We start from the raw sequence: 24,014 nt of genomic DNA, 5'->3' as shown, positions 1-24,014 counted from the left end.
GAATGACTCTCTTCGTTCATCGTTGGTCCTGTTCTTGCAGGTTATTTTTTCAGCCGCAGTGATGTTGGAGGTTTGATGTTTTACCAGATTCCTGATATTCATGGCATACTCATGAAATGGTCATATGGGAAAATCCCCACTTCATCGCTACCTCAGAGAAGCTATGTCCCATCACTCGTGCACCGCCTACAACAGCACGTTCGAACTCACTTGAATCTTGATAACCTGCCATAGTAGCAGCACTAACTGATCTAACAACTGTGCCACACACTTTTTGTCTTATATTGCCATTGCCACCCACACCACCTTATTCTGCCTGTTTACTTATCTCTGTATTTGAGTATGGATACCTATACCAGTTTCTTTGGCACTTCAGTGTATTACAGAGATGCTTCGTGAGCTCAGTGGAAATATCTGGAAGGAAGACAACATTCTTTTCATGTGGCACTGTTGAGAGAGTTGGCCTTTTAGACTGACTGCAAAGTGATTCTACTGTTACTAACATACATTTCGCGTGAGTACCAGAAGATAAGAGAAATTTGGGCTTGTGTGGAGGTACATAGATATTCGCTTTTTCCTCGCTCCATTTGCAAATGGAAGGACAGGGAATGACTAGCAGTGGTGCAAGGCACCGTCCACAATGCACCATACAGTGGCTTGTGGAGCATATACACTCCTGGAAATTGAAATAAGAACACCGTGAATTCATTGTCCCAGGAGGGGGAAACTTTATTGACACATTCCTGGAGTCAGATACATCACATGATCACACTGACAGAACCACAGGCACATAGACACAGGCAACAGAGCATGCACAATGTCGGCACTAGTACAGTGTATATCCACCTTTCGCAGCAATGCAGGCTGCTATTCTCCCATGGAGACGATCGTAGAGATGCTGGATGTAGTCCCGTGGAATGGCTTGCCATGCCATTTCCACCTGGCGCCTCAGTTGGACCAGCGTTCGTGCTGGACGTGCGGACCGCGTGAGACGACGCTTCATCCAGTCCAAAACATGCTCAATGGGGGACAGATCCGGAGATCTTGCTGGCCAGGGTTGTTGACTTACACCTTCTAGAGCACATTGGGTGGCACGGGATACATGCGGACGTGCATTGTCCTGTTGGAACAGCAAGTTCCCTTGCCGGTCGAGGAATGGTAGAACGATGGGTTCGATGACGGTTTGGATGTACCGTGCACTATTCAGTGTCCCCTCGACGATCACCAGTGGTGTACGGCCAGTGTAGGAGATCTCTCCCCACACCGTGATGCCGGGTGTTGGCCCTGTGTGCCTCGGTCGTATGCAGTCTTGATTGTGGCGCTCACCTGCACGGCGCCAAACACGCATATGACCATCATTGGCACCAAGGCAGAAGCGACTCTCATCGCTGAAGACAACACGTCTCCATTCGTCCCTCCATTCACGCCTGTCGCGACACCACTGGAGGCGGGCTGCACGATGTTGGGGCGTGAGCGGAAGACGGCCTAACGGTGTGCGGGACCGTAGCCCAGCTTCATGGAGACGGTTGCGAATGGTCCTCGCCGATACCCCAGGAGCAACAGTGTCCCTAATTTGCTGGGAAGTGGCGGTGCGGTCCCCTACGGAACTGCGTAGGATCCTACGGTCTTGGCGTGCATCCGTGCGTCGCTGCGGTCCGGTCCCAGGTCGACGGGCACGTGCACCTTCCGCCGACCACTGGCGACAACATTGATGTAATGTGGAGACCTCACGCCCTACGTGTTGAGCAATTTGGCGGTACGTCCACCCGGCCTCCCGCATGCCCACTATACGCCCTCGCTCAAAGTCCGTCAATGCACATACGGTTCACGTCCACGCTGTCGCGGCATGCTACCAGTGTTAAAGAATGCGATGGAGCTCCGTATGCCACGGCAAACTGGCTGACACTGACGGCGGCGGTGCACAAATGCTGCGCAGCTAGCGCCATTCGACGGCCAACACCGCGGTTCCTGGTGTGTCCGCTGTGCCGTGCGTGTGATCATTGCTTGTACAGCCCTCTCGCAGTGTCCGGAGCAAGTATGGTGGGTCTGACACACATCGGTGTCAATGTGTTCTTTTTTCCATTTCCAGGAGTGTATTTAGATGTAGATGATTACTATTCCCTTAAGGTGCTCCATTACCCACTTACTCATGCTGGAGCTCTCAATGACCAACACACCCAACTTTTGTGCTTGTCCAAGCTCAGCATGAAAATTGCCCACTGGCCAACAGACATGCTAGCTCAAAAGTGTTGTCACACTGGATAGTACTTCACTCTTGTTGCTAAGCAGTAGTGAGATAGTTGTTCAGCCAGTTCCCACATTTGCCTTTTAACCAGCTTTAAGTGATTCCACCATCTTTCACCATTTGTCCTTGACTGAAGACAAACTTGTCAGATGTTGCATGTTGGGAGATGTAGTAAGAACAGAGTGTCCGGGGGACTCCAGTAGCACCAGAAGTGTAACAGCTCTTGACACAGATGCCCCAACACCACTGTAGCTAAGAGCAGCAGCCTGAAATCTGTTCACTGAGGCCAACACGCCTTCCAGTTGTTCTGGGCCGTGGCCAGTTAGCCTTATGCCTGCAAACCACAGCACAGACCCTATCAATTTCCTTCTTGTAAAAAATGTATAACATTTAATTTTGGGGTCTGAGTAACCTGCTTCTTCTTGCTTTTCCTACTTATTCCTCTTCTTTCTCTGAGGAACAAACCAATAGTCCTAAAGCAAGGTTGCTGAAGGTAAGGCGGCCAGCATTTTTGTCTCATAATTGAAGGGCTTATGTCAATAGTGGTACAAGTCCATTTTTGTTTATTTTAAGATACAGAGTCCTAAAGTTAAATGAGTTCTGAAAAATCTGCAGTTGAGATACCAGAAATATTCAAGCAAATGGCTTCTTGCTAGAGATGAACCTTTCTTTCTGTTTGTTTGGATCATTAATGTCAGAAGCACTATAATCAGAAAAGTGGAGGTAATGGACTTGTACCACTTGTGAAATAAGCCCTTCAATTAAGATGTTGGGTGTAAATTGTAACTACCATCTATTCAATAATACAGGAATATACTTTCTTGATGGAGTAAAATGTATGATTGTCTGTTATTTCTAGTGCACTCTTTTAGCTGAAATACAGGGTGTCCCAAAAAGAATGATCCAATTTTTAATAGAATTATTTATTAGGAAGTAGGGCTTAACACCAACAAATTGCATACTAAATTACTCAGAAAAGACCGAAGATTATAAAAATCCATCATAAGTGTTCAATATGTCCTCCATTGGCTGCACAGATGACTTCTGGCCGATAGCTGAATTTATCCCAAACTGAGCGTAAGGTGTCTTCTGTCACTGAAGCTACAGCAGCTGATATTCTGGTTTTTAGTTCATCAGTGTCACGAGGTAAGGGAGGAACATAAACACATTGTTTAACACATCCCACCAGGAAGAAATCACATGGTATTAAGTCAGGGGACATAGGCGGCCAAGAGTGTAAAGCCTGGTCTCATGGTCCTGTATGCCCTATCCGACATTGAGGCACGTTGGCATTGAAGAAATGGCGCATGTTGTTGTGCCAGTGTGGTGGTGTTCCATCTTGCTGATATGCAGGATATGATTGTCCTGTTAAAGTTTCTTCCTCAAAAAGTAGGGCCTATAAACCTTTCTTTGTGAAACAGCACAAAAAACATTCACTTTTGGTGAATCACATTCATGTTCAGTTATTTCATGAGGATTTTCGAGCCCCTGTATACTTACATTATGACTGTGAACCAAACTGCTAATATGGAAAGTTGCCTTATCGCTGAATATCGACTGTGACATAAAAGTGTCATCTGCCATGTCCTCTAGAATGTTGTTGTTGTTGTGGTCTTCAGTCCTGAGACTGGTTTGATGCAGCTCTCCATGCTACTCTATCCTGTGCAAGCTTCTCCATCTCCCAGTACCTACTGCAGCCTACATCCTTCTGAATCTGCTTAGTGTATTCATCTCTCGGTCTCCCTCTATGATTTTTACCCTCCACACTGCCCTCCAATACTAAATTGGTGATCCCTTGATGCCTCAGAACATGTCCTACCAACCGATCCCTTCTTCTAGTCAAGTTGTGCCACAAACTCCTCTTCTCCCCAATTCTATTCAATACCTCCTCATTAGTTATGTGATCTACCCATCTAATCTTCAGCATCCTTCTGTAGCACCACATTTCGAAAGCTTCTATTCTCTTCTTGTCCAAACTATTTATCGTCCATGTTTCACTTCCATACATGGCTACACTCCATACAAGTACTTTCAGAAACGACTTCCTGACATTTAAATCTACACTCGATGTTAACAAATTTCTCTTCTTCAGAAATGAGTTCCTTGCCATTGGCAGTCTACATTTTATATCCTCTCTAGTTTGACCATCATCAGTTATTTTGCTCCCCAAGTAGCAAAACTCCTCTACTACTTTAAGTGTCTCATTTCCTAATCTAATTCCCTCAGCACCACCCGACTTAATTAGACTACACTCCATCATCCTCGTTTTGCTTTTGTTGATGTTCATCTTACATCCTCCCTTCAAGACACTGTCCATTCTGTTCAACTGCTCTTCGAAGTCCTTTCTCTGACAGAATTACAATGCCATCGGCAAACCTCAAAGTTTTTATTTCTTCTCCATAGATTTGAATACCTACTCCGAACTTTTCTTTTGTTTCCTTTACTGCTTGCTCAATATACAGATTGAATAGCATCGGGGAGAGGCTACAACCCTGTCTCACTCCCTTCCCAACCACTGCTTCCCTTTCATGTCCCTCAACTCTTCTAACTGCCATCTGGTTTCTGTACAAATTGTAAATAGCCTTTCGCTCCCTGTATTTTACACCTGCCACCTTCAGAATTTGAAAGAGAGTATTCCAGTCAACATTGTCAAAAGCTTTCTCTAAGTCTACAAATGCTAGAAGTGTAGGTTTGCCTTTCCTTAATCTTTCTTCTAAGATAAGTCGTAGGGTCAGTATTGCCTCAAGTGTTCCAACATTTCTACGGAATCCAAACTGATCTTCCCCGAGGTCGGCTTCTACCAGTTTTTCCATTCGTCTGTAAAGAATTCGTGTTAGTATTTTGCAGCTGTGACTTATTAAACTGATAGTTTGGTAATTTTCACATCTGTCAACACCTGCTTTCTTTGGGATTGGAATTAATATTCTTCTTGAAGTCTGAGGGAATTTCGCCTGTCTCATACATATTGCTCACCAGATGGTAGAGTTTTGTCAGGACTGACTCTCCCAAGGCTGTCAGTAGTTCTAATGGACTGTTGTCTACTCCCGGGGCCTTGTTTCGACTTAGGTCTTTCACTGCTCTGTCAAACTCTTCACGCAGTATCATATCTCCCATTTCATCTTCATCTACATCCTCTTCCATTTCCATAATATTGTCCTCAAGAACATTACCCTGTACAAACCCTCTACATAATCCTTCCACCTTTCCGCTTTCCCCTCTTTGCTTAGAACTGGGTTTCCATCTGAGCTCTTGATATTAATACAAGTGGTTCTCTTTTCTCGAAAGGTCTCTTTAATTTTCCTGTAGACAGTATCTATCTTACCCCTCGTGAGATAAGCCTCTACATCCTTACATTTGTCCTCTAGCCATCCCTGCTTAGCCATTTTGCACTTCCTGTTGATCTCATTTTTCAGACATTTGTATTCCTTTTTGCCTGCTTCATTTATTGCATTTTTATATTTTCTCCTTTCATCATTTAAATTCAGTATCTCTTCTGTTACTCAAGGATTTTTACCAGCCCTCATCTTTTTATGTACTTGATCCTCTGTTGCCTTCACTATTTCATCCCTCAAAGCTACCCATTTTTCTTCTACTGTATTTCTTTCCCCCATTCTTGTCAATCATTCGCTAATGCTCTCCCTGAAGCTCTCTACAACCTCTGGTTCTTTCAGTTTATCCAGGTCCCATCTCCTCAAATTTCTACCCTTTTGCAGTTTCTTCAGTTTTAACCTACAGTTCTTAACCAATAGATTGTGATCAGAGCCCACATCTGCCCCTGGAAATGTCTTACAGTTTAAAACTTGGTTCCTAAATCTCTGTATTACCATTATATAATCTATCTGAAACCTGTCAGTATCTCCAGGGTTTTTCCATGTATACACCCTTCTTTCATGATTCTTGAACCAAGTGTTAGCTATGACTAAGTTATGCTCTGTGCAAAATTCTACCAGGGGGCTTCCTCTTTCATTTCCTAGCCCCAATCCATATTCACCTACTACGTTTCCTTCTCTTCTTTTTCCTACTGTCAAAATTCCAGTCACTCATGATTATTAAATTTTTTTCTCACTTCACTACCTGAATAATTTCTTTTATCTCGTACATTTCATCAATTTCTTCATCATCTGCAGAGCTAATTGGCATATAAACTTGTACTACTATAGTAGGCGTGGGCTTCGTGTCTATCTTGGCCACAATAAAGCGTTCACTATGCTGTGTGTAGTAGCTTACCCGCACTCCTATTTTCCTATTCATTATTGAAGCTACTCCTGCACTATCCCTATTTGATTTTGTATTTATAACCCTATGGGGGACTATTTTACCTCCGGAATATTTTACCCAAGAGGACGCCATCATCATTTAATCATATAGTAAAGCTGCATGCCCTCAGGAAAAATTACGGCTGTAGTTTCCCCTTGCTTTCAGCAGTTCGCAGTACCACAACAGCAAGGCCGTTTTGGTTAGTGTTACAAGGCCAGATCAGTCAATCATCCAGACTGTTGCCCCTGCAACTACCGGAAAGGCTGCTGCCCCTCTTCAGGAACCACATGTTTGTCTGGCCTCTCAACAGCTACCCCTCTGTTGTGGTTGCACCTATGGTATGGCAATCTGTATTGTTGAGGCATGCAAGCCTCCCCACCAATGGCAAGGTCCATGGTTCATGGTTCTTGCCTTTAGAATAGCATTGCTAAAGTCCACTCGCTTCACTTTGTCAGTATCTCGAAGAGCTTGTACCAGTTGTAATTGGTATGGTTTGAGGGCTAAACGATGCCGTAACACAGCAGATTTTTTCTGAAACTCTAGACCATGCCGTTTACATCTAGCACTGTTTCAGTTACCTAGTGACATTTGTCTCAATATTATTACAAGTTAAAATTGGGCCACTCTTTTTGGGACACCCTGTATTGCTAGTGTAATGCACTTAATATCATGAGAGAGAAATGGTACAAAATAATAATTTTATTACTCATCTGTTTATAAATTCTCATCAAAATATAGCTCTTTGTAAAGATGTCTAGGAAGTATATCCAAGTTTATTATTTGGAAAAGGACACTATGTTCTTATGATGTGTACATCCATTCATTTATTTCATATCTCCACAATAACTTGAAGCGTCTTACTTCTTCGCAATGGATGTTCACAGTAATAAACGCTTTACGTTATTCCACTAAACAGAAAATAAATTTCACTTCATATAATTTTTGAAAACAATTTGTTGCTTTGATGTGTTACCTAAGGCACCCACTTACCCGATATGAAACACCCTCAATGACATCATACTGCATCGTCTGTGCCACCTGGAGAACAATGTTACTGTACTGAACAAGACATTCCAGCATCATAGCATGGTTTTACCAGCATCTAGTGGACAACTTGTTATACACCAGAGGCCAGCTCCACAGTATCTGTGTCCCTCCTCAATGACTGCAACAGCTAAGTGACCAACTCATGGCATGTAATTTGCTTGTTTCAAGCAACCATCTCTCATAACATATGACAACTGCAGTGTATGGCATGTGATCTGCCATCCCTATCACAGTTATGAATTCTCACACTGATGATTCATACCCTACAATCACTGCAAGAAACAGTTTGGTTATGCCTCATACTAACAAAGCTTACAGCACAGCCGGTCCCGCACATATGTCTCTCCACCCTGCAAGAAACGGTCCACCTGCGCCCTGCCTTGCAGCCAGCTCTGATGTGTGTTGTCATTCATACCTACATGATGATGATCACAGCAAAATTTCAGCTCTCTTCTCTCCTCTCATCCTGTACTCCTCCATAGGGCAGGGTGGGGGTGGGGGTGGGGGGTGGGGGGACGTCTGCAGCCACTTGACCAGCAAGAATCCCTAGCATGACATCTCTGGCCATTGAGTGATGCTGAGTAGATAATCTCTGGTTGTTTAGTCTGGACTTTGGCATGTGTTACCGTGGGATGTTTGGTCAACAACAGTGTGCATATATTACGTAAATAAAGTAGTCAACTCTAATGTATGGCTCCATGTAGTATTTCATTGCACACATCTGTAGCCAAGTTCCTACAAGCTCAAACTGTGGTATGTTATGAAGTGCTACCCTAAAGTGAAGAGGTTTGCACAGGTGGGAAAGTCATGGTGGCCTGCATCAGACGAGCAAGATGACTGATATATCCCCCCTCCCTCCCCCCCCCCCCCCCACCCCAGCTCTTGCGCGCGCGCGCACACACACACACACACACACACACACACACACACACACACACACACGCACACAAGGTAAAGATTAGATGAAACGATAAACATGTAAATTACTCTGCTGAAGTATTCGTCTTGCACATATTAGAATGATGACAATAAAAGTAAATGAAATTAAAAGCAAGCTGTGTGAACCAAATCAGGAGTTTCTTGTAAAAGACTAACTATAAAAGACTAACTAGAACTAGTTATCAAGACCGTATCTTAGAATATAAATGTACTGTTTTGCATAATTTGGATGCAAAGCAAGCTGTGAGAAGTGTAGCTGAAAGATTGTGAGAAATATAATCTGTAAGCCCAAAATTGCCCAAACCTGTAAAATACAGTAAATAAAAATACTTGAAAGTCAAACAACAACAGCTGAGCTGAAACCATGTCTCTGACCTTTAATTTTTATTTCATAGTCCAGTGTATTTCATTCTTTTGTTTGAATGTTAAACTGCTTCTTTTGAGGCTTACTGCTTTGATGCAATGAAATACACCAGACTATTAAATAAAAATTAAAGGTCAGAGAAGTGCATAAAATCAGTAAGCCTCAAAGAAGCAGTTTAGCATTCAAACAAAACAATGAAATACACCGGACTATGAAATAAAAATTAAAGGTCAGAGACATGGTTTCAGCTCAGCTGTTGTTGTTTGACTTTCAAGTATTTTTATTTACTGTATGTACCAGGTGTCACTAAGCTAGATACAGGTTTAATATGAAAATTAGTTCTGAAATTTGTGTAATTGGCTGTTTAAGCAAACAATATTTTTAAACTTTCTGTGCTAAAATAATATTTCTGTAGCAGCAAAAAGATGCTACTTACAGATTATCCTCTTTGCATAACAGGATTAAAAAAAAAAAAAAAAAATGGTTTTCACTACTTGAGCATGCGAACTACCTATCAATATCTGTTACAAATATTGTTCCCCCTTCTGCATATTACATATTGTAAGTTCTGTACATGATTAGTTACATCTTTCTCAAAACTGTTAATCATGGAGAAATATATTTGGCCATATCATTTGCTGTTAGTAATTATTACAGTTTGTATGCCACACATACAGTAAATATATATCTTAACTCTTTCAGGAACATGTAGAAGCCATGAAACCTGGCAGTGTTATAGTGGACCTTGCTGCTGAAGCTGGTGGCAATGTTGAAACAACACATCCAGGGGAAGTTTACACGTATAAGGATATAGTCCATGTGGGGCTTACTGATTTACCGAGCAGACTACCTACTCAAAGCTCAACACTTTACGCCAATAATGTTTCTAAGTTCCTACTCTCTATGGGCACAAAGGACAATTTTGATATAAACATGGAAGATGAAGTAGTTAGAGGAAGTGCAGTTTTGCATGAAGGGAAACTCCTTTGGCCACCCCCTCCTCCTCAACAGCCAGCTGCCGCACCAGCTGCCAAAGCCAAAGCTGCTGTTCAGGAAGTTGCCAAGCCAGAACCAAATTATTTTCTCAATACCTTCAAGGATGCAGCTATGTATACTGGAGGTAAGTCAACATTCATAACTGCAAGGTTACAAAATGTTTTAAGAATTCAATCTTCCTCCTCTGAAAAGCATTGGTCTTGGGGAAAGTTAAGGTAGCTCTTCATATTTAGTGGGTGAACATTCCTGCATGCAGGGTACTTATGAGGTCAGTGTGTCAAAAGTGGCCCAAATACAGTTCTTTGTTTTGTACATATTCAGCTTTCATTTTGTATGAATCTGGCTAACTGACTGACATATGAGTGTGTATTCCTAAGTGTTGGTCTTGGAAGCATGACATTTGGATGGAACCTTTCCTACACAACCTAGGCATCTACTCAGAAAGGATTTTTCAAAATTCAAGCCCTTAAAGGTATTAAAATTTTGTTTTGGGCACTGATGTGGACCGCTGGCCATCCAACTGGTGTGTGTGTGTGTGTGGTGTGTGTGTGTGTGTGTGTGTGTGTGTGTGTGTGGTTTTTTTTTCCAGATGTCACTTCAAGGAATGAATGTGCACCGTTGGACTTGACAGAAAAAAAGTATATACAGTATTTAATAGAGACATAATTTCCACAAATATATTTTGGAACATTAATCCACTGTAACTGGATGATGGTATCGAGCTGTTCCTGTATGTGAAAACTGCACAAACATGTCATTAGACTGACAGTGAGCACAGATAGTAAAGTGAAGCACAGGTATTCAGCTAATGGTGTAATACGTGGAGTACCAGTACATAGGTATTACATACCAATTTTACATCTGTAAGATGCTCAAGTGATTGGTTGTAGGAGGGTGGCTGAATGAGGAAACACCTCAAAAGTCTTTTAGCCAATGTATCTCCCCTATAAAAAAGACTTGTGTACTACAAAGGGTTGCCAGTTTGACTTGATGGGTACGATACATATAAAATGAAGATGATCAGTGCTTAACATTAAGTCAGTCAGTTGTTGCACATTTGAACTGTACAAAGGCAGTGAAGGATAGTGGCAGTAGCTTTGTTTAAGAAACCTCTCCAGAGATGAGCCAAGTATTCACCTCGTGTGATTTAGAAAAGGGAAACGTAAAGGAGGGTGGCTTTAGGCCATTTGAACCCTACCTCTTGAGTCAACAAATTTAAACACTGCACTTCCTCAAAAGGTGATCTGAAACAAGTCATTTTCATTTTATTCTTGGAATGTATGATGGACTAAAATACAATTTTTGTTGCTGAACTCTGCTCATTTAACTAGACATTCTGGTACATTTCTTCAAACAAGAGCTTCTCGGCAATATTTTACAAGCTCTGACTGATGAAAAGTGAGTGAAATCATCATTATACCACCAAACTAGTATCTTTCTTGGATGTATCAGTCTATATGATAGGTGTCATCAGGTAGCAGCCATTCTGCAGAGAACCGGCAGTTCTTAAATCATATTTATAATATTTGTGAGGGTAGTAATGAGTTTATTTGGCCCTGATTTAGTTGTTACTGCATTAATATCTAGCAAGTGTATGACCCCTTCTGTTATAAATGTTACTGTAGTTATTTTGTGCCTTAATTCCAAACAGGGTAATAATCCATTTAACATTGTTTGACGATAATACACTCATTATGACATGTTGATGATCAGGTATTCACATAATTCATTGTTACCAATGAATGCTTCTGCATCTCTAAGTGTTTCAATTGCAGGCATTATATTGTTCAGTTTATACATTTTGTTCAGTCAACATTTCTGCACGGCTGAGTGAGATTTTACAATGGTCGAGAAACTGAATTATGATTCAAGAGTGGATTCACCATTGTTTCTTCTTTTATGTGTTTGATCCAGGAAATGATGATGATGGTTTCTTTCTCTGTTTCTCTCACTGAAGAAGTCAAAGCCATGGAAATGACATTGTTGTGTTCCAGTGTCTCAATGTCGGTACTGAGCGAGGTGACACAGTGGCTAGCATACTGGTCTTGCACTCAGGAGGATAACGGCTCAAAGCTGTGTCTGGCCATCCTGATTTAGGTTTTCTGTGATTTCCCTAAATCACTTCAGGCAAATTCTGGGTTGGTTCCTTTGAAATGGCACAGCTGACACCCTACCACATCTGTCTCTAAACCACTGGGACCGATGACGTCACTGTTTGGTCCCCTCTCCCAACCAGCCAACAAACTAGCTGAATGTCAGTGCACTATCATTACCTCTGTTGTATTGTTTTTGGTCTTGGGTATGTGTTGTCTTTGCTGGAGAATTTTTGTTGCTTTTAATCATTATTACATTGATCTTAAATAGGAAGAACTATCCAGGTAAATCTAAAACCAGAGACACTACGATTCTACAAACTTAAAAGAAATGATTTATTACTGCAGTCCCCTAATATTGCAAAATGCATAATAAACTTATAAACTTAATGCAAAGAATTTATCTTTGTGATCAGTACTGAATACTGTATAATTTTCTGTTAGAGTTTGTGACAAAGATACAAAATCTTGAAATAAATACGTCTGGTGCAGACCACAACTACTGAGTGTAAGTAGTACAGCTTGTGATATGGTTCACCAACTCTCTCTCTCTCTCTCTCTCTCTCTCTCTCTCTCTCTCTCTCTCTCTCTCTCGTGTGGGTGGGTGTCAACATACACTGTTGCTATACTGGCTGAAAAATGGGGAGTGGAAGTCAAACACGGACTACTTAAAATGATATAGCCGACAGGTGCACATTTTTGTTTCACAGTTGTTTACTCTCACAGTTCACAACCCCCCATATACACATTTAATATGGCCACTGCACTATTGTTTAACTTTAGATAAGCCTCATTAATAGTTCGCAGGCAAACATCCACATACTGCTACAATAGTTTACTACTGAACATCTATGAGCAGTAAAAACCTAACCACACAGTTCTTGAAGAATAACAAGACACTTATGGAACAGACACTGTCATTTTTTAACACATGGCCTAATTGTGTTACACTTATTTCACCAATGAATTGTTGTTGTTCTAACCAATACAGGTTTCTCGTCTGAAACTCAGCTGTGGACTGACTGTCTTGGGACTAAAATTTGGGCCCTTATATATCCTCACAATAATAGGTACTGAAACTACACATTGTTTGAAGTTAAATTTACAGAAATTACAATTAAAACGTAACTCACTGAAATAACTGAATACATCAAAAAACTGGTTCTTGTTAACAGTTTCTGCTACTACAAGAATTAGGCCGAATTCTTTGTTTAAATCATGAAATTAAGAAATATCATTATGCAAACAATACTTCTGACAAAATTTTTAATTAATTTGGAATTAATTAAGGGCTGGTTTTGCTAACATGTTTTCGAATAGAGTCAAATAAGTACTTTAAGAATGCTATTATTTTTCCTCCAAATGTTTATAATTAGTACAGAATTTATATTTGTTTATACATCAACAATAGAATTTAAGTTACGAAACAGTTACTGATTTCACCCTATAACAAAAGATACTAACTAGGAATAGTCAAAATAAATTAGAAAATTAATTACATACATAAAACTAAAAACATAATTAGATCTGGTGTTATATTATTTAAATCTGAAGGTCAACCTTTCTCTTTTATGAAAATTCAGATTATATTCATGTATGTTAATGGTAATTAGTCAAAAATGAAAAATGAATTTTAAGGAGGCAGATGGCAAAACGAAGAGGAAAATTAAAAATTACCCAGCTTGCTTTGTCTCAAGCTCTAATTCAGGTGGACCATTATGAGGACAGCTCCCCTTAACCACTATCACTGAAGTCAATAAATACCAGTGAATGCCCCAGAGTCTGAGATACTGAGGCTCATAGCTGGAGGTTGGTGGCTCATTGTGGCTCTGGAGGCATGATGTTCCAACGGCTGGAATTTGGTGAGAACTCGATTCTCTGTGGGAGGACAGCTGTCTAAGTGCTGCGTGGACAGATGAATCTGGGACGGCCTGTTTGCTGGCATATGACATGGTGGAAGAAGTAGTGCTTTGTTCGCTGTGCCTCCTAGTGATGAGACGGGTGCCACTGTAGTGGAACTGTGTGCTGTACATTGCAGAGGCAGCCTTCAGAGTTACCCACAAAAACAACCTGGTGTTGTTTTCATCTGGGAATTTTTGTGTGTAGTTCCTGAAGATGTGTTGCCTGCAGGCCAGCACTTAAGTGACATGTTGTGCATGACTTTTACATTGGTGGACTATATGTCCCAATTCAGCACAACCAATTTTCTGACTGTGAAACATTCTGTGTTTGTAAATGAAACCAATTGTTATCATTCCAAGAACTCTTAAAGACAAACTGTAAGTTTCCAGTGAACAAACTGTATCCAGCACAGATGATATTTCTAGTATTAGGCAAATTTCTTAAAATTTGCTTCTTAGCTTTTCATTTAATGTGTACTCTGTATATTTCCACAAATAATTCTTACCACATGTTCATCATACACATTTTTGTGTTGTTTCCTACTGTGAATGTATATTCTTGTTCCTCTTACACCAATTGGAAGTTTTACTGCAATTGATTGCTAGACCAACAGTTTTAGCTCATGGCAACTTTGAAATGTACTTCTATTTTTCATGGCAGCACTTATAAGTAAAACCACTGCCTCTTCTTATAATTTGTAGTATACAATGAAACAGACATCTTGTGTCATGTAGAGTTTGTTATTATAAAACAATATATTATTGTATGATGTGAAAAAGTAGGTTTAGTTTGTGAAGCACAGACCACTGCATGTAAACTGTACCTTCTGTCATTAGTATTCTTGATTTGTAAGTTAAGAATAATCATCGGTAAGTGGTTTACATTGTGGCTTCAAAATAGTACTCCTGCAGCTTGAATCATTAGGAAACATAATTATATATATATATCTGTTTGAGGCTGTCATATATGTAGTCAGTCATAACTAATGGTCTAAACGTTCTACTTGTTTTCTAGGCCTCAGTGGCATAATGGGCCTGGGAATGATCTCACCTAATCCAGCATTTACTACCATGATGACAACATTTGGCCTTGCTGGTATTGTGGGTTACCACACAGTGTGGGGAGTAACACCTGCTCTTCATTCACCGCTCATGTCTGTCACCAATGCCATCTCTGGCATCACAGCTGTGGGAGGTTTGCTGCTTATGGGCGGTGGGGTTATGCCACAGAACACTGTTCAGGTGAGAACTTCTGTTGATTACTAGTGAGGAAGTGATGAAAATGAAAATTAGTGTAGTTTGAATAAAAATATCTGTAATCACTGATGCATATAGGAGTGTATAAATTCCCTTTTGAAACTGATAGGCTATCTGGAAATCACTAGGTAGATGATGAGTGGATTAGGAATCCATGTTGGGAGATAAATTGTTTCCATGCTATAGGAATTAAAACTATGTTTTACAAGGTGTGTCCAGAAAGTAAATGCCATTTCCTTCTACCAACACTGCAGCACTAGCATCACAGTTCTGCACATTCACACGTACCTCTGCGGTTCATAGTTTTTCCACTGATACCATGACAGCTAGATTGTGTGTGTTTTAATTTTCAGTGATTGTTCAGAATGTTTAGCACAATATCTGAGCCCGGTGATTGTGAAATGCATTTCATAATATGGTTTTGAATACAAAGATGTTAAGCCCACAGAAATTCATCATCAGTTTGTAGAGATTTATGGTGAACAACAATCAGTGGAATGGAGGCATTAACGATCCCCCAAAAAACAAAAGCTCAAAACAATGTTGTCACCTCAGAAAATCATGTGCACTGTGTTCTGGGACAGACAGGGCATTCTGTTTGTTGAGTTGCTTCTGAGAGGTGAAACCGTCAGTGCGGTGTGATACTGTGAAACACTGAGAGAACTTCGCACCTCCCCATTCTGCTAGTGTCAGTCAAAACCTTATTCAGCAATTTGGTTGGGAGCAGTTCAATCACCCACTGTACAACCCTGATCTCATACCTCTGACTACCACTTGTTCTTGAACTTGAAGTGTGATTTTGGAGCAAGGTGTTTTGACTGTGATTTACACAAAAAAAGGTGTTCAACAGTGGCTGTCATGACTGGCAACATGTTTCTATGGAGAGGGTGTAGAAAAGTTGGTTTCCTGCTATAACAAATCTCTGACCAAAGGGGGCAACTATGTAGAAAAATAGTTTAGGATATGCTCTTTCTTGAAAAAATACATTTTGGTCTGAAAATATGTTTTTATGAGTTTATTACCAAAACTGTACTTAGTTTTTATAAGTGCCTCATAAATTTGTCTGCATCTGCTGGATGACGTAGTCTGACATAATTAATTACAAAATTTACAAGCAACTAATTAATTTGGAAAGAATGTCCAGTGCTGAGGTGTACTCAGATTGTACAAGATTATACATTTCTTGTCTTTTTCTTCACTGCTGTTGTGCATCCTATTCTGCAGTAGCTGCAGTGTTCAATACTGGATAATGTTATCACATAAGTTTTCTGGGTATGAGTGTAGTAGTTACATTAGAATGTAATATGTGTAATATTGTTGTGCTGAGCAATGGAAAACACAGGATGGAATAAGTGGTAATTATCAGCCTAACATTTTTACTGTAGTACTGAAATAATATAAGGGAATACATATTTACTTCGCAAATTACAGTGATGAAATATTCTTAGCTTATCAGTTGAGTAACAACATTATCTTGAAGCAACATTTTGGTTCTGCCTGAAAATAGGTAGCAAACCTGTCATAGCATTGCTTCAAAAAGTGCCTCAAAAAGACACTGCTGCTCAGATGATGAGATGAGTTTTCAACATGAAAATGGTTTTCTCTGGACAGAAGTTTATATGGTGACCGTTACCTATCTAGTGTCATCTAAGCAGATGAGTTTTTAAGGGGATTTTCCATAAAAATTTGCTGAGTTTGGACAAATCCTTTTTCAAGCTAGAGTTCACATGCACATGCACATGTGTGTGCACCAGTATGGGTGAAGTGTGCTGCCTAAGTACAGTGTGATGAGACTGCAGTTCTGCAGCTTGACTGGGGATGGGTGGTTGTATCAGGTGTACTGGGCAAGGAGTGAATGGAGGCAAAGAGTGGGAGGAAGGGTTGGAAAAGCTTTGCTGATAGCCACAAGCGAGACATCAGGAGCACAGGATAGAAATGCAGGAGGGAGAGGCAGAAAGTGCATGGGATAAGAATGGAAGACAGCAGCAGCAGTAGTGAGTCAGTGCAGTAAATGATGATGATGATGATGGGGGTAGTGGATTGGGAGAAGGTGACACAACAGAGGAAGGGAAGACTGCCTGTTTGAACTTCTTTCCAGGACACAATCCATTCCATTCATCTGCTCCTCTAAGTTCCGTGCCACATCTGACACTATTACAATGTCAATGGACATTATATTTCTTCTCCTTGAATTGTAATTCCCTTTCCAAATTTCTCTTTGGTTTTCTTCACACTTGTTCGGTATACAGATTGAATAACATAGCGATAAACTACAGCCCTGTCTCACTCCCTTCTTATTAACAGCTTTCCTTTCATGTCCTGTAACTTACAATGATATCTGGTTTCTGTACAATTGTAGATAACCTTTCACACCCCATATTTTATGCCTGCAGTCTTCAGATTTCAAAGAGTAAATTACTGTCAACACTGTCAAAAGTTTTTTCTAAATCTAAAAGATGTTATGAATGTAGGTTAGTCTGTCGTCATTCTATCTCCTAAGCTAATTCATACAGTCAGTGTTGCCTCAAGTGCCCCTACACTTCACCAGGACTAAAACTAATATTCTTCAAAGTTAGCTTCTACCAGTTTACAAACTTATGTAAATAAGTCATGTTTGTATTCTAAAGCATATAAGTAGAAGAAAGCAAATATACCATGCAGTGTTGTCTGTAACACCTTAAATATAAACAATTAAATGAGCAAAGACAGTTATTGATGAGCAACTGAGTTAGAGATGCCTGCTGTGTTGGAGAGAAAGTGTTCCTGTTAACCCTGATGAATGAAACAGTTTGGCATGTTTTCTGACTGAGACATTCTTGGACTTTATATACTGCTGTCCTGCCTGACAAGTGAGAGCAAGATAGACAAAATGTGACAGAACTGTAGATGACAGGGGCACAGTCAGCTGTTGTAGATTGTTACAAATTGTTGCAGTTGACTGACAGGCTGCAGTGCACCAAACTGCTTGTCAATGCAACTCTGGATAATAACAACTGGTAACAAGGTATGTAACTCAGAATCACCAACCTAGTAGTGGTACAGATACCACTGCTTTAGACATCTCCCTCTGATCATCAATTTTACAGTGCAAAGAGACGTGCATAGGTGCAGGAACATTGTCATTAAACGTTTAAACTATGGGAAAAAATTCTGGGATCGTGACTTCTGGTGCACATTGACAAATAGTGAGGGCAGGGTACAACTGTATTGAAAACAATGTGATATGATGGCTCCTGCTTTCCTTTTAGGGCACCATTCAACTAGAAGAAATCATCACTTCCATCCAAGTGCATATAATTTACCATGAAACCGATAGCTCTTTTTTCCACAAACTACAATTACTTGGAAGTAGCCTTGTAAAACAAAAACCAATTAATGCAGCAAATTAACCCTGTAGAACATGAGCAATGTAGTGCTTTTCATTTATTATAACATTATTTCCATTAATAATCCCAGTCCATGAATTAATCAGTAGCAAAGAATGATTCTGAAATACCACAGATGTAATGCTGTATGAAAGCAAATGTCATTTGGGCCTGTGTTAAGTTAACTGGAATTTAGTTCACATTCAATGTAGTAGCCTACTCACTAAGAAGCAAAGAAGGTCCACTTTGTTATGTTCTTTTGTCTGCCACCCAGACCAGTGTTCTGTGTATTGTTTAGTTATTATTATTTTTATTAATTATTATTGTAGCTTTTACCACCAGCACTGGTAAGACATACAACTATAATTAACACAAAATAAGCTGAACAGATTCTGCATTAAATAGAGGGCATCACTGTCAATAATACACATTTTTTCAACTTACATGTGTATAGCACATAATTGATTTTAACCATTACATAAGAGAGTTATGTCACATCTACTAAATAGAGGTAAGAAATTTTGACTAAGTCCCTCGGATGTAAACTAGAAACATAACTTACGTCACTCAAGTGGTGCATTATAACTACGCTGCCTAACTAGCATTGCTATTTTCTTCAAATGTGACTTCCATAACTCTTGACAACTGATTAGACAAGTTGACATCAACCTCTGTTACTAATTGCTACACCACCCAAAGAAACAATGTGTTCAATCCCAGTTTTGTAGTTGCATTGCAGATTAACAAGCCACAAAATGTAGCATCCAGTATTGTGCACTGTGTTTTCACTAACATATAATTATAAATAATATAAACTTCTTGTGGGTGTTACATTGTGAGAGCACCTCAAACACACTACTTTGGATGATCAAGAAAAGTGTCTTTCCATTCAATATCTATAATAATAATAATAATAATAATAATAATAAAAACCACCTTCACGTTAATTTCCTCTTAAGTTGTACTTCACCAGTCCTTGTGCTAAAAATCAACTTAGAGAAACAATTTACAGCAGTTGTTCTTGTCTCTTCTACCGACATTACTCAAATAGAGTATGTTGCACAAATACATAGTCTCATTATTATTCAAAAATTCATCTCACACACTTTACAAACATGTCATACAAGTTCTTAGATTATCCATATTATTACATGAACCGTAGTTACTTTACAAATGCATAAATACATTAAATACAATTATATTAAATTGGTAGCCCTTACATTTTTGCAAGAAGCTGTTGCAGTGTCGGATGGTATTGCGAAAGGCTTGTTGCTACTCATCGTAAGTTAGCGATAAACAGAGTAGTGGTTACTTCAATAAAATTCTTCAGGGTATCAGACCGCATCGTCATAATTTAAAATGCGCCAACGTTTCGGCCAGCGTTGCAGCTAGCCTTCATCAGGGCCTTACGTTAACTGCTAAATGAACACACTTGGTTCCTTAAATAGCTGCACGAGAAAACCGTGTCGTTACTTGATTGGCTGTAAAAGGAGGAGGAAGAGGGGTGAAAGGTATGCTTTAGTGGTGTTTCCTTTATTATCTGTCATTGGCTGAAATAGCTGTTTTCTATTGGTCTTTATATTAATCCACCCCATTGAAGGAGACGGACGAATAGCGAACATGTGATGGCTGTGACGTCACACTGTTTCGATGCTGTCCAGAAGCCGGCCGCGGCGTGCCATTGCTTTGTGTGCTCGCGACCACTACTGTGGCTCTCTGCGTGTCTGCATGGGCCGCCACGGCTCTGCCGCCGCTCCGTAGCCCTGCTATTGCAGGCAGCCAAGACCTCGGAAGCTTGTACCCGTCCTCTCTATTCATGTTGGCGGGTCTTTTGGCTATTTCTATCGCCTCTCTAATCTTTCTTTTGAAAGTGAGAGGCTGTTTCGCCAGGACACGGGCTTCTTGAAAAAATATTGGTTTCCCGCACTCGTCTCTGTGTTCCGCCACTGCTGACTTAGTGTGTTGTTTCAGGCGGATATATCTTTCATGTTCCGAGAGCCTTGTGCTGATCGGACATCCCGTCTCACCTATGTAGACTAATCCACACGCACAACCAATTTCATACACACCAGCTGTGTGTACTTTGTCAACTGCATCCTTGGTAGAACCGAGCATGTCTGATATTTTGTTTCTGCTTAGGAAAATTGGTTTGATGTCGGCTTTTCGTAGAATTTTGCCAATACGTTCGGTGACCCCTTGTACATATGGTAACACAGCAATGCTCTGTGCCTCCTTCTCCTCTGCCCTATTAGTCTTCTCCCTTGTCGACATGGTGCTGTCTATCATCTGCTTCCCATAGCCATTAGTTCCAAAGATGGACCTGAGGCGTTCAAGTTCTGTCTTCAGATGTTCTTCGTCACTTATCCTGTACGCTCTCTTCGTTAGCGTGTGCAGGGTGGACTTCTTCTGCCTGGGGTGATGGTGGGAGGAGGCGTAAAGGTACCTATCCGTATTGGTTGGTTTCCTGTACACTTTGTGGCCAAGTTTACCATCAGGTTTTCGATAAACTTCCACGTCGAGAAAAGGCAGCACCCCATTCTTCTCTGTTTCCATTGTAAACTGAATTTTCCTATGCTGTTGGTTAAGGTGCTTGTGGAAGTTCTGTAACTCCTCTTCTCCGTGGGGCCAGATGACGAAAGTATCATCGACATAGCAAAGCCAACAATTTGGACGTAATGGTGCGGACTGGAGGGCTGTTTCCTCAAATGCCTCCATGAAAATTTCTGCTGCGATAGGCGATAGGGGTGAGCCCATAGCTACACCGTCAGTTTGTTCATAAAATTGACCTCTCCACTTGAAATAGGTGGTCGTCAGACAGTGGCGCACAAGCTCACATATATCAGGTGCCACGCGTTCTTCTAGGATGTTCACAGTATCTGACACTGGGACATTCGTGAATAGGGATTTGACGTCGAAACTAACCATCAGATCTTGGTCCGTAACATGCATTTCCTTTAGGAGAGACACGAAGTGAGTGGAATCCTTAACGTAGGACTCGGTTTGATGCACTAGGTGTCGGAGCCTAGGTGCCAGTTCTTTCACTAGGTAGTTGGTCGGCGAATTTATACTGTTTACTATGGGCCTTAAGGGGAAGTCGGTTTTGTGTACCTTCGGTACACTGTATATCCTTGGTGCCTGTGCCAGTTGCGGGATGAATCTTCTGGCCTTGTCGAAGTTGATTCTAGAGTGCTTGAGCAGTGCCTGCGTCGTTTTGATTACCTTGGCCGTCGGATCTCCCTGAAGTTTCTTGTAGATAGGTTCTGCGAGAATATCTTCCATTCATTTGTTGTAATCAGTTGTGTCCAAGACTACAGTGGCGTTGTCCTTATCTGCCTGTACCACTACTAAGTGGGGGTTGTCCCTGAGTTCCTTGATGGCATGGTATTCCTCAGCGTTGATGTTTTGCTTCGGTGGCTTTGCTTTATTCAGAACTCTGACCGTTTCCTGCTGGATCTTCTCCGCCTCGGCCTGTGGCAGATGACGTACCGAAGCCTCTACGGATTCTATGATATCTTCTTTTGGAACTCGCTTAGGTGTGACTGCGAAATTCATCCCCTTGGCCAGAATTGCTGTGATTGCTTCGCTCAAGGTGTGGCTGGAGAGGTTGACCACTGTCCGTCGCCTGTCCAGCGTCAATGTTTCGTCAGTGGCTTTTTGTTGTAGTTTGTCGTACTTTCTCATCCGGCGGTTAGTAATACTATTGCTGGTCCTTGATGCTTGCTGAAAGGTTAACCTGTCGACTTTATCCCAGTCTTCTGTCAGAAGTTTTCCGGCCAGAAATAGGTGCAGATCACACAAATTCCTGTTGTGAGCATCGAGACTTATGCGGATGTGGCGGATCCTTTCCCGTAGCAATGCTTTACTGGCTTTAACACAGATATTCCTCGCCTTGTTCGTTTTTATGTGAGACGTCAACCGCAAAGAATACGGCACAAAACTTGTGTCTCTGCATCTCTTCAAAAAAGCAAGGTCATTCAGCAGTTGTTCTTGTCTCTTCTACCGACATTACTCAAATAGAGTATGTTGCACAAATACATAGTCTCATTATTATCCAAAAATTCATCTCACACACTTTACAAACATGTCATACAAGTTCTTAGATTATCCATATTATTACATGAACCGTAGTTACTTTACAAATGCATAAATACATTAAATACAATTATATTAAATTGGTAGCCCTTACATTTTTGCAAGAAGCTGTTGCAGTGTCGGATGGTATTGCGAAAGGCTTGTTGCTACTCATCGTAAGTTAGCGATAAACAGAGTAGTGGTTACTTCAATAAAATTCTTCAGGGTATCAGACCGCATCGTCATAATTTAAAATGCGCCAACGTTTCGGCCAGCGTTGCAGCTAGCCTTCATCAGGGCCTTACGTTAACTGCTAAATGAACACACTTGGTTCCTTAAATAGCTGCACGAGAAAACCGTGTCGTTACTTGATTGGCTGTAAAAGGAGGAGGAAGAGGGGTGAAAGGTATGCTTTATTGGTGTTTCCTTTATTATCTGTCATTGGCTGAAATAGCTGTTTTCTATTGGTCTTTATATTAATCCACCCCATTGGAGGAGACGGACGAATAGCGAACATGTGATGGCTGTGACGTCACACTGTTTCGATGCTGTCCAGAAGCCGGCCGCGGCGTGCCATTGCTTTGTGTGCTCGCGACCACTGCTGCGGCTCTCCGCATGTCTGCATGGGCCGCCACGGCTCTGCCGCCACTCCGTAGCCCTGCTATTGCAGGCAGCCAAGACCTCGGAAGCTTGTACCCGTCCTCTCTATTCATGTTGGCGGGTCTTTTGGCTATTTCTATCGCCTCTCTAATCTTTCTTTTGAAAGTGAGAGGCTGTTTCGCCAGGACGCGGGCTTCTTGAAAAAATATTGGTTTCCCGCACTCGTCTCTGTGTTCCGCCACTGCTGACTTAGTGTGTTGTTTCAGGCGGATATATCTTTCATGTTCCGAGAGCCTTGTGCTGATCGGACGTCCCGTCTCACCTATGTAGACTAATCCACATGCACAACCAATTTCATACACACCAGCTGTGTGTAGTTTGTCAACTGCATCCTTGGTAGAACCGAGCATGTCTGATATTTTGTTTCTGCTTCGGAAAATTGGTTTGATGTCGGCTTTTCGTAGAATTTTGCCAATACGTTCGGTGACCCCTTGTACATATGGTAACACAGCAATGCTCTGTGCCTCCTTCTCCTCTTCCCTATTAGTCTTCTCCCTTGTCGACATGGTGCTGTCTATCATCTGCTTCCCATAGCCATTAGTTCCGAAGATGGACCTGAGGCGTTCAAGTTCTGTCTTCAGATGTTCTTCGTCACTTATCCTGTACGCTCTCTTCGTTAGCGTGTGCAGGGTGGACTTCTTCTGCGTGGGGTGATGGTGGGAGGAGGCGTGAAGGTACCTGTCCGTATTGGTTGGTTTCCTGTACACTTTGTGGCCAAGTTTACCATCAGGTTTTCGATAAACTTCCACGTCGAGAAAAGGCAGCACCCCATTCTTCTCTGTTTCCATTGTAAACTGAATTTTCCTAAGCTGTTGGTTA

The 24,014-nt window shown here is 41.2% G+C and overlaps 1 protein-coding gene across 2 annotated transcripts in view; it reads left to right on the top strand.

Annotated features, from left to right (window-relative positions):
* LOC124774957 (NAD(P) transhydrogenase, mitochondrial-like) overlaps positions 1 to 24,014 on the top strand; it is a 256,108-nt gene that overhangs the window by 181,419 nt on the left and 50,675 nt on the right. For both annotated transcript variants that reach the window (XM_047249674.1, XM_047249673.1), the window contains exons 8-9: positions 9,555 to 9,972; positions 14,858 to 15,084. In XM_047249674.1, coding sequence (XP_047105630.1) covers positions 9,555 to 9,972; positions 14,858 to 15,084 — 645 coding nt within the window. The remainder of the gene's footprint in view (positions 1 to 9,554; positions 9,973 to 14,857; positions 15,085 to 24,014) is intronic.

The sequence above is a fragment of the Schistocerca piceifrons genome, chromosome 2 (genome assembly GCF_021461385.2).
Source record: "Schistocerca piceifrons isolate TAMUIC-IGC-003096 chromosome 2, iqSchPice1.1, whole genome shotgun sequence".
Classification (NCBI taxonomy): Eukaryota; Metazoa; Arthropoda; class Insecta; order Orthoptera; family Acrididae; genus Schistocerca; species Schistocerca piceifrons.
Note: the sequence above shows the minus strand (reverse complement) of the source record. Positions and strands in the feature narration are given on the sequence as shown.